General features: G+C 46.4%; 1 protein-coding gene across 1 annotated transcript in view; it reads left to right on the top strand.

Annotated features, from left to right (window-relative positions):
• LOC133057717 (E3 ubiquitin-protein ligase RNF213-like) overlaps positions 1–12713 on the top strand; it is a 121061-nt gene that overhangs the window by 15383 nt on the left and 92965 nt on the right. The window contains exons 3-7 of the mRNA XM_061144570.1: positions 4965–5087; positions 5681–5850; positions 6393–6551; positions 6883–7085; positions 12374–12657. Of these exons, the coding sequence (XP_061000553.1) occupies positions 4965–5087; positions 5681–5850; positions 6393–6551; positions 6883–7085; positions 12374–12657 (939 nt within the window). The remainder of the gene's footprint in view (positions 1–4964; positions 5088–5680; positions 5851–6392; positions 6552–6882; positions 7086–12373; positions 12658–12713) is intronic.

The following is a 12713-nucleotide window of genomic DNA, read 5'->3' as shown; positions in this document are numbered from 1 at the left end:
CCCTCCAAGAAGTAGCAAACTGTTACTTTTTTCTCACTAATTCTCTCTAGGCAGAAATAGGTGTAGCCTTTATGTATGCATTTAGAGCTGGTCTATAGCCTTTGAACTGAGGTATAATTGGTATTGAATGAAATACACAGGCCTTCAGGGTAGAGCCCCCTGGATGTTCTGCTGTGTGTACCGCTTTGTCACCCCCTACCCGATCCAATGACAGGACATTCAGTCCCCAGAAAGTTCTCTAGCATCCCTTCCAAGTCAATAAACTCTGCACTTAACAAATGTTTTAATTAAGTATTACACCCACCCTACAGAGTATGTATAACACAGATGCCGGATTATCTTAGTGGATACTCATCCCCTACCATCCATCGTCAACAAAGACATCATCAGAAGTATTGGGGTTTCCTCCCAACCACCCCCATCCACTGCCCACACCCAGAGTTTGTGACCAGGTCTGGATTCCTAATTAGTAGTGTTTAGTTTTAGTGTACATATTCCGGACTAATGAGTTCAAAGTGACAGACCACAGTAATGAGGAATACATAAATATGTAACATGTATATATAGGCTTGATTTTTGTCAAGGAAGAGTTTAGAGTTTAGCCTCGTGCCTTGCCTGTAGACCCGTGAGGGGCCAGACACTCATGTGGCCCCTTTGATGTGTATTGAGAGAACTAAGTTGCCTGTGTGAAATCTGAGTCTTATTCTAAGGGTTTTGAAGCAGCTTATAAAAAGCACAATCAAATAGCGATTAAAAAAAAAAAAAGGAGAAAGGTAGATAAAGAGGAGAAAGGCAAATTGCAAATCAGAAGCCAAAACTCTCTTGTTTTTTCTTTTGAACTTTTTATTTTACGTTGTGGTAAAGCCAGTTAACAGTGCTGCAATAGTTTCAGGTGAATACTGAAGGGCTCAGCCATCCATACAGATGTGCCCACTCTCCCCCAGACTCCTCTCCCATCCAGGCTGCCACGTACCACTGAGCAGAGTTCCCTGTGCTGGACAACAGGCCCTTACTGGCTCTCCACTTTGAACATAGCAGTGCACACATAACCATGCCAAACTCCCTAAGCCTCCCTTCCCCTGGCAATCATAAGTTCGTTTTCTAAGTCTCTTCCCATTTTGTAAGTTCATTTGTATCATTTCTTTTTAGATTCAATATATAAGCGATGCCACACGATATTTCTCCTTCTCTGTCTAACTTACCTCACTCAGTACGACACTCTTGAGATCCATCCATGTTGCTGCGAATGGCATTATTGCATTCTTTTTAATGGCTGAGTAATATTCCATTGTATGTATGTACCACAGCTTTTTTTAATCCATTCCTCTGTTAACGGACATTAGGTTGCTTTCATGTCTTGTCTATTGTAACCAGTACCACAGCAAACACCGGGGTGCATTTTTCCTTTCGGATCATGTTTTTCTCCAGATATATACCCAGGAGTGGGATTGCAGGATCATATGGTAGCTCTATTTTTAGTTTTTTAAGGAACCTCCATACTGTTCTCCATAGTGGCTGTACCAATTTCTATTCCTACCGACAGTGTAGGAGGGTTCCCTTTCTCCACCCATCTCCAGCGTTTATTGTTTGCGGATTTTTTTTTCTTTTAATGACAATTCTGGCTGGTGTGAAGTGATATCTCATTGTAGTTTTGATTTTCATTTCACTAATAGTTTGATACAAAACCCTTTATTTTTGGGTCTGATCACAGACCTGACTGAGGTGGGTGCATCCCAGGGGAAGAGGGAACATGTTGGTGCTGCAGCGAGACACGGGACTTTCTGAGGAATTTATATAATGAGATAGAAGCATTTAGGCACCTACCGGGGCTCAGGGATTGTTCTAGACACTGTGGATGCAGCAGTGAAGAAAACAGAGACTTCCTTCCTGGAGGGAAGAGAAAATAAAAGGCACGTTTAGTTGACGGTTTCTGAGGAACAAAATAAAGCAAGTGCAGGGCTACATACGTTTGCTTTCCTACTGGGAGCGTCCAGGTGGTCTGTCGAGGGGTATGGGGCAGAGGACAAAGTGAAAAGTGAAGGAGGTGTCTGGCGAAAGAGGGAACTGGAAGCCTGAGGCTCCCTGATTCTGTGCCTAGTGATGACAGGGGAGGTCAGTGTTCCTCACAGCTCCCAGGAGGAGGGGCCATGTCTGAAGGGCCGCAGGGGAGATGGAAGGAGAAAGGGGAGAAAGTGGCCCCGAGTCTGCCTTGTGGGGCAGGGCAGGCAGGTTTGAGGAGGTTCAGAATTGGCTAGTGTGAATGCTCTTGGTGGACTCTGGGCGGTAGGGTGGTCTAGATGTCCTGTACTTGGCCCTGTGGTGATTTGGAGCTGGAAATGTTGGCGTGGAGGGAGCGTTTGATAAAGGAGGTGGGCGGTGGGTGGAGGGAGGAGCTCCGTGTTGGTTGATTGGCAGATGAAAGATGTGCTTGTGGCGAGTCACCACCTCTCTCTGGGTATTAGTAACCCTGGGAGGGGCAGTCTCTCCAGGATGAGCAAGGTCCCCCCAAATGCCGAAACATCCTAAAGTACAGAGAGTAAAAAACAGGATTGATGCTGGAGGCCAGGACAGGACTAGGGTGGGATGAGGTTGACAGACAGTGAGGGTCAGTCATGTGGGGTCTTCTAGCCAAGCATAAGGTTTGATTCTGGGTGGGCAGGTCAACCTAGAAGGTAGCCTGTGGCTTTGGCCACATTCAGATGCACAGGTCCCAGTAATCTTTGCCAATTGATGAAACTGCCTTCTTGGCTCTCAGTGACTTTCAGACTCAACCTAAGCCTCTTCACTGTAAGCCTCTAAGTCCTACTAATAAGCTAAAACCATCTGTTTTTAGTCTTTCTCTCCCAGTAAACCATCAGTTTTATGGGGGAAGAACTCGTCTTACTTTCTTGTTCCTTGTGCTTAGGACAGAGTTCCAGGTTCCTTTTGGTAGATCAGCATAAGCGACTTAATTTAAGCCAGCCTTGCCTTCGAAAAGGAAGAGAATCTGCAAAGGGCTTGGGGCTGTGGGGTCTGCATACAGCTTCCTGCTGGTCTGATCTGTGGTTCCCAGTGAGACTTCAGGACCACCAGGAAAGCTAATGGAGATGCTGGTGCCTGGAGTGGGGAGCTGCTTGGTGGTAGTGCTCACAGAGCAAGCCTGGACTGGCAGCAGCAGCATGGAAATGCAGGACCTGAGGTCCCCCAGATGCGCTGAATCACCATCAGTATGTTGGCAAAATCTTCAGAGATCTATATGCCCTGGAAGTTGGGGACATGACCGCCTTGAATGACCTTCCTTCTCTCTACCACAGTGTTAGCTGGTATTGATGTCAGACTGGGAGATTGCCATTCAGGACAGCCTGTGTGTTGTGCTGCTTGTTTCAAGCAGATGGGCTGGAAGTTTGGTCAGGTTTCTTAGAGAAAATGTGGAAGCTGACCCAGAACAAGATGTCCCACCCCATGTGCAGATAAACCCCAAGGTCTTCCATCTCCCTCTCCCGAGGACTCAGCCCAGGCAAGGGGCAAGATGCCAAGCCCTAGGCCCACACTGGGCTTCAGTAGCAGGGAGGATCACAGGTTACTGGCACTTAAGGACCTAATCAATATTTTGCTGCAGACCAAGATTGCCTTGCATGCAGGACATTCAGCCCTTCGGGGTCCTCGCAGGGGCCTGCCACAACTGCTTCTACAAGCTCGTCTGATTCCGAAGCTGAGGATTCTTGCCTTTGAGTGAGGATCTGCAGGCAGAAGCATAATGTGCCAGTGCAAGAGCAGGAAGGAACAGCTTAGACTTCTGCTCATTTTTCCATCTCTATTTTGTATGTAATACATACCATATAAGAGTGTAACATGCCGGGGCCTGTGCATACTTTCTAACATATGAAAGCCGTCTTTACAAGGCCCTCCCATTGGAAGGTATTCCGCATGAGGGTCTCAGCTTGGATTGGGCAAAGCAAAGTATGTGACCATCACTGCTCCCCACTTGTCCCTCAACTCTGTTTACCACCCCCGTTCACTTCGTGCTCAGTTTCCTTCTTTCCAAGAGAGAGGAATGGCAGATTTAGCAGTTGTAAGGTGGTTGGGTTGGGCTATGCTTGATGTACTTCAGAAATTGAAAGGAAATTGGAGGAAACCTTTGGTGAGAGTATAGAAAACCTGAGAAACAAAATGAAATGAGTGTCTCTTTTTCTGTTTAGCGGCGTAGAAGGAGTAAAAGGAAGAAAAGGAATTCGAAGAATACTTCCACATCTGCAGAGCTGGATTCCTTGTCCGCCTCCTCATTGGAGCCCTGTAGTCTGAGTTCGCTTGCAAACCCTGGGCTCCAGGACACAGCTCCATGCCAAAGCCCAGCTCAGCAGGGTAGTCCCTCTCACGAGCCAGGCCAGCCTCCAAGTGTGGGCAAAATACCACTGGAGGCTATGGGCCACCCTCTGCAAGGCAAGGCTGCAGGAGAGGCAGAAGCAGCCACGGGCACCGAGTCTCTGAGCAGCCCAGCACCTCAGGACCAGACTCTGGGAGGAGCCCTCCCAGAAGGGAATGACCACCAGTCCTTGAGCCCCTCCAAGGGCAAAGAACTCCCCACTTCTGCCAGCGAAGGCTCTCCTAGGGAGAAGGATACTGCCCAGGAGCTCCTGCTGCCTGAGCCCAAGGCGGACCCTCCAAGCCAAGGAAAGAGCTGTAGACCACTGGGCAGCTGGCCAGGGCTCCTGCCTCGGGGGTGAATTTGATGACCAGGGTTGGCCTGCCTTGTCTCAGCACCTTGCTGTGCAGTGCGGATCTGACAACACCTCACTGTCTGAAGGGCATACACTGGGACTTGCTTCCTGGGAGGGGGGCTGTGGGAGGGGCTATGCCTCTACCCTGAGCCGCTGACCCCTGTTCCTGGGCTGGTGGAAGAGCCTGACCCTCATGCCACTGAGTCCAGGTTTCCCTGTGCACTTTGTCATTTTGGCCCTGATGTTTGGGGACTTTATTTCTTCCAGGCAAGTGATGCTGCAGCTGAGCCAGCTGGTTCAGTGGAAGGAGCTGAGAAAGATGTTAAAGATAAGAACGAGGAAACGAAAGAGCTGCCCACAAGCATCCCAGCTTCCCGAGACCACCGTCAGGTAAAGCGTCTCGTGCCTGCCTGGTCGCCTCTCCATGACACCCTCCCATCCTTGCTGTCCATCCCATGGGCTGCTCCTTTTAGTCCCGTTCCTTCCACGGCTTAGTCATTTGGTGAATTGTGTTAGGTGCTGGGGGTATAGCCATGAATGAGACCAGTTCCTGCCTTTCGGAGCTGACATTCTAGTGGGGAGAAAGACATGCAAAGCCAGACTGTGCGAAGTGCCCTGGAGAGAAATAGGGCAAGGGACTGAAGTGGGTGCCAGTCAGGACCTCTCCAAGGAGAACTGAAAGAGTGACAGGCAAGCCACGTGCCTATCTGGGGACATGCAAAGGCCGCAAGGGAGAGTGTGGTGGGCTTGTTTAGGGGGCAGCAGTAAAGCTGCTTCTTCCAAGAGCAGGTGAAGGGAAGAGAGGCTGGGGTTAACGATGTTGGGACAGGAGTCCTTGGAGCCTGTGGTGGGTGGACCAGAAACCGTTTGAAGGTTCTGAGCAGGGAAGGGATGTGACCAGTCTCGTGACTATGACAAGCGTCCCGTGTATGTGGCAAGCATGGAGCCTGGTCTAAAGGTTGGGGTTTGGGTGCCTGCTCCAGGAAATTGCAACCAAGGACCAGACGGCTGTTCCTGGAGGGAAAACAGGTGAAAATGAGAAAGCCAAGCCAAAGAACCTGAAGAAGCCAGAGGGGAATAACGGAAATAATGCAGCCCCTGTGAAAAATGAGAAGGAGCAAAGGAACCAGAGCACACAGCGAGCTAAGGAGAGGTGGGTGCAACTGGCTCGGGGAGGCAGAGGCCGGGCCCCCACCCAGCACTGGGGCTGGGAAGGGCCACGCCACCCCAGAGGAGATTCCCAGGCTGCCTGTTTGTTGACTCTCAGGGCAAAGGGCAACGCTCAGGAGGTAGGCAGGGAGGGGCACCTGTCCCAATTCCTTGACTGGTTGAAATGCGCCATCACATGGTCTCTGGGGACCTGAGCAGCATGGACCTTACAGAAGTCAGGAGAGAGGCAGTCATGCCCCAGAGTACTCAGTCACCCCCTCCCACCACCCCCAGCTCTTTGGAGCTGGGCAGAGATCACCCCAGCCTGTGCCCCCTGTCCTCCTCCACAATAGAGGGAGAGCCAAGGGGACCCACATGGTGGGCAGTCTATCTGAAGTGTGGGATCTCTTGCACTTTGCTGGGGTGTGTGTTAGTGCATGCCCAGAAACAAGATCGTGTGTGCACATGTATGCCTGTGTATGTGTGTGCGCAGGGAGTAGAGAAACCCAGATATAATTGGTGTTTTCCTATGTGACTTTCCCTCAGCTTGCTGAGCTCCGCGGACGGAATCACAGTGTACTTCCACGCAATTATTTCTCAACAGTTGGAATTCAACCCCCACCAACACCAAGTATTTGTCAGGGGTGGAAAAGAATTCGGGAAGCCTGCATGGAGTTATAATGTTTGTGAAATGCACTACAGCAAGTAAGTATATCCCAGTTGGCCCATAAGGAAATGTACAGAATGTCCAGTCTTTGAAATATATTGAAATCATAATTTTGATCAAGTTGATTAATCGTTAGAACTTCTGGGAGATGAATATTTCAAAGAACTCTTCCTTATAATGCACTTCTTTGTCATACTTCATCTTGGTCTTCTTTTTCTCTATGTGGAAACCAAGCCTTGTTCTAGAAGCATCTTCTCAGTCAGCATATATTCATAGCTTTGGGTCTGTAGTTCATTTTGTGTTTGAGAAGAATGAAAATTTCTGGGAGAGGATTTTCAGATAACCAGCTGCTGTCCTGTTTATTCACAGAGACTTACATAAGAATGGGTCTCTCATTGAAGGCAGCACCATCATTTCCAAGCAGCACGTGAATAAACCCATTCCTTACAAGTACGTCATCTGCAGAGGCAAGAGCTCTGAGGAGTATGAGTTCATCTACAAAGATCAGCCAAAGGAAGGCGAGCACGTGAACCGCTGTCTGCGGGTGAAACCTTCCCTTCTGGACTCTGGAGGTAAGCCGAAGTCTGGACTCTTGATCAGAACTTCTGAGGCTGATGTTCCTCTCTGGGGAGTAAAGGCTTTCCTTGTCCTCTGTGGGTCCTCTTCACTTGGCATTGGCCCTGCCCTACCTCCCCGCTCTATGTTTCCTAAACTTGCGCTTGGAAGCATGTTTCTGATCAGTCTAGCTTAACCACTCACAAGAGTAAACAAGGAAATGGACTTTTTCTAAGGGAAAGGAGAGAAGATGGATCTGCCTGGGAAGGGAGGGGACTGGGGCATAGAGAGGCAGCAGTGAGCAGGAGCAAGGAAAAGGGAAGCAGGGCTGCCAGACAGGATAGAAGACCTTCCCAGATTTCCAAATGGCAACTATGAATAAGACATTCAGCTGAAGCCATCAAGGGCCAGATCCACCACTCGCTGCTGTCTGTCATCACTGTCACTTTTCCATTTACTTTTTATCACTTTATTCTCCTTTTCTCTTTCTATTCTTGTCTGTAGCTAATTCTTTTCTCTGTGCTCTGTTCCACTCACTGTATGCACTGTGTGTGTAGTCTTTGTTTGGTGTGTGCATACATGTGCATGTGTTGTATATAGAGAGTCTATATGGGTTCTACTCTTAGGAACCGCTCAGATCTTTGTAGCTGAATTCCTGGTCTGTCGTAGACATTACATGTATCCTCAGAAAGAATGGATAATCAAGTTTGTAGACTCAAAAGCTGTATGTATATCTTTTAGATTAAAATTAAAATCTTTGTTTAAAAGGATTGATCTGTCACCAAGACCAGGTACTTTATTTTGTTTACTTGTTTTTTGGGAGTGCATAAAACAGTTTTATTATATTCATTACTTCTGTGGGTTAGGAGTTTGGATGGAGCACAGTAGGGCTGGGTGGTTTCTGCTCTCTGATGTCTGGGGCCTCAGCTAGGCAGGACTGAAAGCTGGGAGTGACTTAATGGCTGGGTTTGGAATCATCTGGAGGGGTCTTTGCCATTGATGCTGTCCGTGGCTGGGATTTCAGTTGGGCTGACAGCAATAGAAGTCAGTGGGGGTAGATGTTTAGTTATTTTGAACTGGGCCAAAGAGACAGAGAAGAAACTAAAGTCATGTTCTCTTCTTCAATGTGCCCAAGTGTTGACTTGATTGCCTTTATATGACTCTCTTCTATATGGTCTGATCCCAGAGTCCTATGATCCTTTCTGACTTTGCCTTTCACTTGCTGGATGATCCAAACTGGCTGTTTCCATGCTTTAGATGGCCCATCATCAAACAATAGTTGGTGTTGATCTAGTCTTTGCAGAAGACGTGGTAGTGATTTGGGTTGGCAGGTCCCATTTGCTGTTACTTAGGAAGCACTGCCTTAGTCACTTCAGATTTACCTGGTTGGATCCTGGTACTTAAGCTGTCAAATCAGATAGAGATGCTTTAAAAAAATAAATAAATAACAACAACACAGAAACAATCATTTTAAAGTCCATTAAAAAGATTTTCTTTCTTTTTTTTTCCCTTTTTCATTTTTTTCTCTCTTTCATTGAAGTATATTTCAATTTTTGTGTTACTTTCAGGGATACAACAAAATGGTTCAGTTTTATACATATATATATGATATATATCAGATTCATATATATCATATATATATCAGACTCTTTCCCGTGACAGCTTATTACAAGATACTGAATATAGTTCTCTGTGTTACACAGTAAATCCTTGTCGCTTTTCTAGTTTATATTTAGTAGTGTGTATCTCTTAAACCAGACTCCTAATTTATACTTTCCCTCTCACTTTCCCCTTTGGTAGTGATGTTTTGTTTTCTGTCTGTGTGCCTGTTTTATAAATCATTATTATTATTTTTTTGATTCTACATATGTGTTATAATATTTGTCTTTCTCTGACTTACTTAATATGATATTCTCTAGATCCATCCAGTTGCTGCACATGGCAATATTTTTTTAATTGCAGAGTAACAGTCCATTGTGCATATATACCATGTCTTCTTTATCTATTCATCTGCTGATGGGCACTTAGTTTCCTTTCATGTCTTGGCTATTGTAAATAATGTAAATAATGCTACAGTGAACATGGAGGGACATGTCTTTTTTCAAAATAAAGTCTTCATCTTTTTTGGATATACACCCAGGAGTGGGATTGTTGGGGTTGCTGGATCATACTGTAGCTCTATTTTTAGTTTTATTGAGGAAACTCCATACTGTTTTCCAAGGTGGCTGTACCAATTTACATTCCCATCAGCAGTATAGGAGGGTTCCCTTTGCTCCACACCCTCTCCAGCATTTGGTATTTGTATCATTTGGATGATGTCCATTCTGATCAGTGTGCACTGATACGGTATTGTAGTATTGTAGTTTTGAGTTGCACTTCTCTAATAATTGGTCAAGGCTATGGTCTTTCTAGTGGTCATGTATGGACATGAGAGTTGAACTGTGAAGAAAGCTGAGCACCAAAAAATTGATGCTTTTGAACTATGGTGTTGGAGAAGACTCTTGAGAGTCCCTTGGACTGCAAGGAGATCCAACCAGTCCATCCTAAAGGAGATCAGTTTCTGGGTGTTCATTGGAAGGACTGATGCTGAAGCTGAAACTCCAGTACTTTGGCCACCTCATGCGAAGAGTTGACTCATTGGAAAAGACCCTGATGCTGGGAGGGGTTGGGGGCAGGAGGAGAAGGGGACGACAGAGGGTGAGGTGGCTGGATGGCATCACTGACTTGATGGGCATGGGTTTGGGTAGACCCTGGGAGTTGGTGATGGACAGGGAGGCCTGGCGTGCTGTGATTCATGAGGTCGTAAAGAGTCGGACATGACTGAGCGACTGAACTGAACTGAACTGAACTGAATAATTAGTGATGATGAACATCTTTTCATGTGCATGTTGGCCATCTGTATGTCTTCTTTGGATAAGTGTCTGTTTATGTCTTCTCCCATTTTTTGATTGGTCTTTTTAAAATATTGAGTTATATAAGCTGTTTCATTAAACAGATTTTTAAGTTGGAGAGTAACTCAGAATTTCCAAGCTAGTTTATTTTCAGAAGCTTTCTTAAGCATGATATTGTTTTAAATAGTGTTTTTCAATAATTATATTTTGCAAGCTTAGAAAAATTTGAGTGTTAGAGCTCTTCCTTCCTTGTTGCAAAGGCCCTCAGGCCCTTTGGTTATTTCTCCATATAGGCTCTTCTATTTAGATGTCCTGTGGGTAGGCTGACCTTAGAACTCCCTGGAGATGATAACTAGATCAGTTAGGTTAAATCAAGAGTTTTAAGTGGATAGGAGGTGAGTCATAGTAACTGATAGAAGGACTGGGAAGGCCAGGGAGGGACTCTGGTGGCTTCTGAGGGTCTGGAGGTCACTTCTTGAGCCCAGGTGGGGAAGTGCCCCAGTCCCTGACATCATCCATGTAGGTGATTTGTGAGGAGTGTCTAGAAGGCACTGGAATTTTGTTGATTGAGGAATGTTTTATAATTTGCTCCACTTGGTGTGATGGTAGTTTATCTATGTTAAATACATGTAGTTTTCATTAATCCCAATAAACAAAGAGGTGTCTTCCCTCCTCTCTTCCTCTTTCTAAGCCTCCTGTGAGCACTCTCATTGGTAGAAGCCACTGTTGCGAGGCAGTCAGAATGGAGATTCTGGGCTCCAGCCCGTGATGCAGGGAGACCAGAAGGCAGATGTCTGTGCTGGTGGCAGAACAGCCGTCACTGGCAGTCTGTCTGTTCCAGTGTCTTTTGCCTTGTGCTGTGTTTTGTCTGAAACTGACTCTGCTGTGTCTGCGTTCCTCACCCCCACCTCAGCATCTTTGCTTTTTGTCCCAGCTCCTCTGCTTTCTCTCAGATTCAGCTGTTCCAGCCACATCCTTGTTTTGCTGGGCTTTTGTTGGTTTGTTTTTTTTTTTTTTTCCCATTCAATCTGATCTTTTTATTTCCTGTGCTGTGTGGCTTGTGGGATCTTAGATCCCAGACCTTGGATCAAACCCTTGCCCCTGCAGTGGAAGTGGGAAGTCCTAACCACTGGACAACCAGGGAAATTCTCAATCTGATCATATTTTGGACGAACTTAGCCCATTAGCATGAATTGTGACGGTCAATGGAAGACTCACTTTTGATTAATTATCACATCTTTCCTGTCTACTTTGTTTTCTTGTTCTTTTTCATACTTTTTAAAACTTTTTTTTTCTTTTTTCTCTAGGAGGTTGGAACTTAAATATTTTATTCTTCTAGTAGAGTCTTGAGACCGAGACCATTAATGTCCCTCCCTGCCCCACTGTCCTGGGGTCGAGGGCGTCCATAGCCCAGGACCCCAGCTGGCACTCTCACAGTCTCCACGGCACTGGCTGTCCCAGGCCAGCATTTCTCACTCACGTTTTCTCTGGAAGGAAGTTTTTATAAAACTGAGAGAGGTTACTGTGTCCCCCACCTGTGAGAGGCACAGGGAGCAGGGAAAGCTTCCACAGGAGCTGACGCTTGAGGTCAGATCCAAACAGTGATTCCTAGTTGTTGCCAGACAGGCCTGCGATGGGGTAGGGATGTGTGAGCAGGGCCTTCCAGCAAAGACAACAGGCTGGGCAACAAGGAGCAGGAGGCCTGTTCAGAGACTCGACTTTCTGATTTTCCTGGCTATTTTTATGTGCTTGTGTTGCCTCTGGTGTCTTACTGACCTCTTTGCCTTCTAATTATTTGGCAATTGATCTTCCTGGCTTTCCTAGGTCTGCACTCATATCATTTCAGCCATGAGTTCAACCCTTACCCCATGTTGAGTGCTGTTTTGTCTGCTCTGTGAACTGTACCACCCTTCGTGGAGTGGGCACCATGGTTCCCAGGACAGAGGAAAGGAGTTCTTGCACCAAGTAACATACCAAAATGGTGCACAATTCCTACTGAGTGATGCAGTTTCAGTATGAAATTTTTGACTTCCATGTGGTCATTTCCTAAGGAACTAACGTACCAAATGTGTTGAGCTGTCTAGTTCGACAAAGACATGATTTCAGTATTCTCAGGGCAGATGAATGGTGTGAGCTTGGGCCTCACTCAATTCAGTGTGGAGTGTCTAGGTTACTTGTCCTAAACATCTGTGCTACCTCCAGGGTCAGGCCCCAGGTTGCTCATCTGTAACTGGGTACCAGGGTGAGTGAGTGCTGGCTGCCTTCTGTTTACCACATTCTTTAATTTTCCTGTCTTTCTTCCCTTTTTGGCTCCTTCATCTTGTTTCTTCTGGTCAAGATCAACCTTCCAGGGTGGAGTGTTCAGGTCTAGTGGGTTCCGATGCCCCTAAGTATAATGTTCTCTTTACTCTTAGACTGGCATCAGTATGATGATATAATTCGTATGAAGCCCCCTGGGACAATTCAGAAATGGATAAATCGTATAACAGATGGTACGAGGAGAGACTTGGTGAAAGGGAAGCAGATCGCGGCTGCAGTCATGCTGGACAGCATCTTCCGCATCCTTGAGACCTGGAATGCCATCAATATAATGAAATTTTTCACCCAGTTCCAGCAGCTCTATTCTGTCATTTGTGTGCCCATGATTTATGAAGGAGAAGAACAGCCGTGGAGTACTCTACAGTATGAAGAGAAGGAGGTACCATGTCTCAGGGGTGTCAGCAACAGCTCTCTTTTCTACCTCCTGAGTGCTCA

This window comes from Dama dama, chromosome 5 (genome assembly GCF_033118175.1).
Source record: "Dama dama isolate Ldn47 chromosome 5, ASM3311817v1, whole genome shotgun sequence".
Lineage (NCBI taxonomy): Eukaryota > Metazoa > Chordata > Mammalia > Artiodactyla > Cervidae > Dama > Dama dama.
This window is presented reverse-complemented; position numbering and strand designations above follow the sequence as displayed.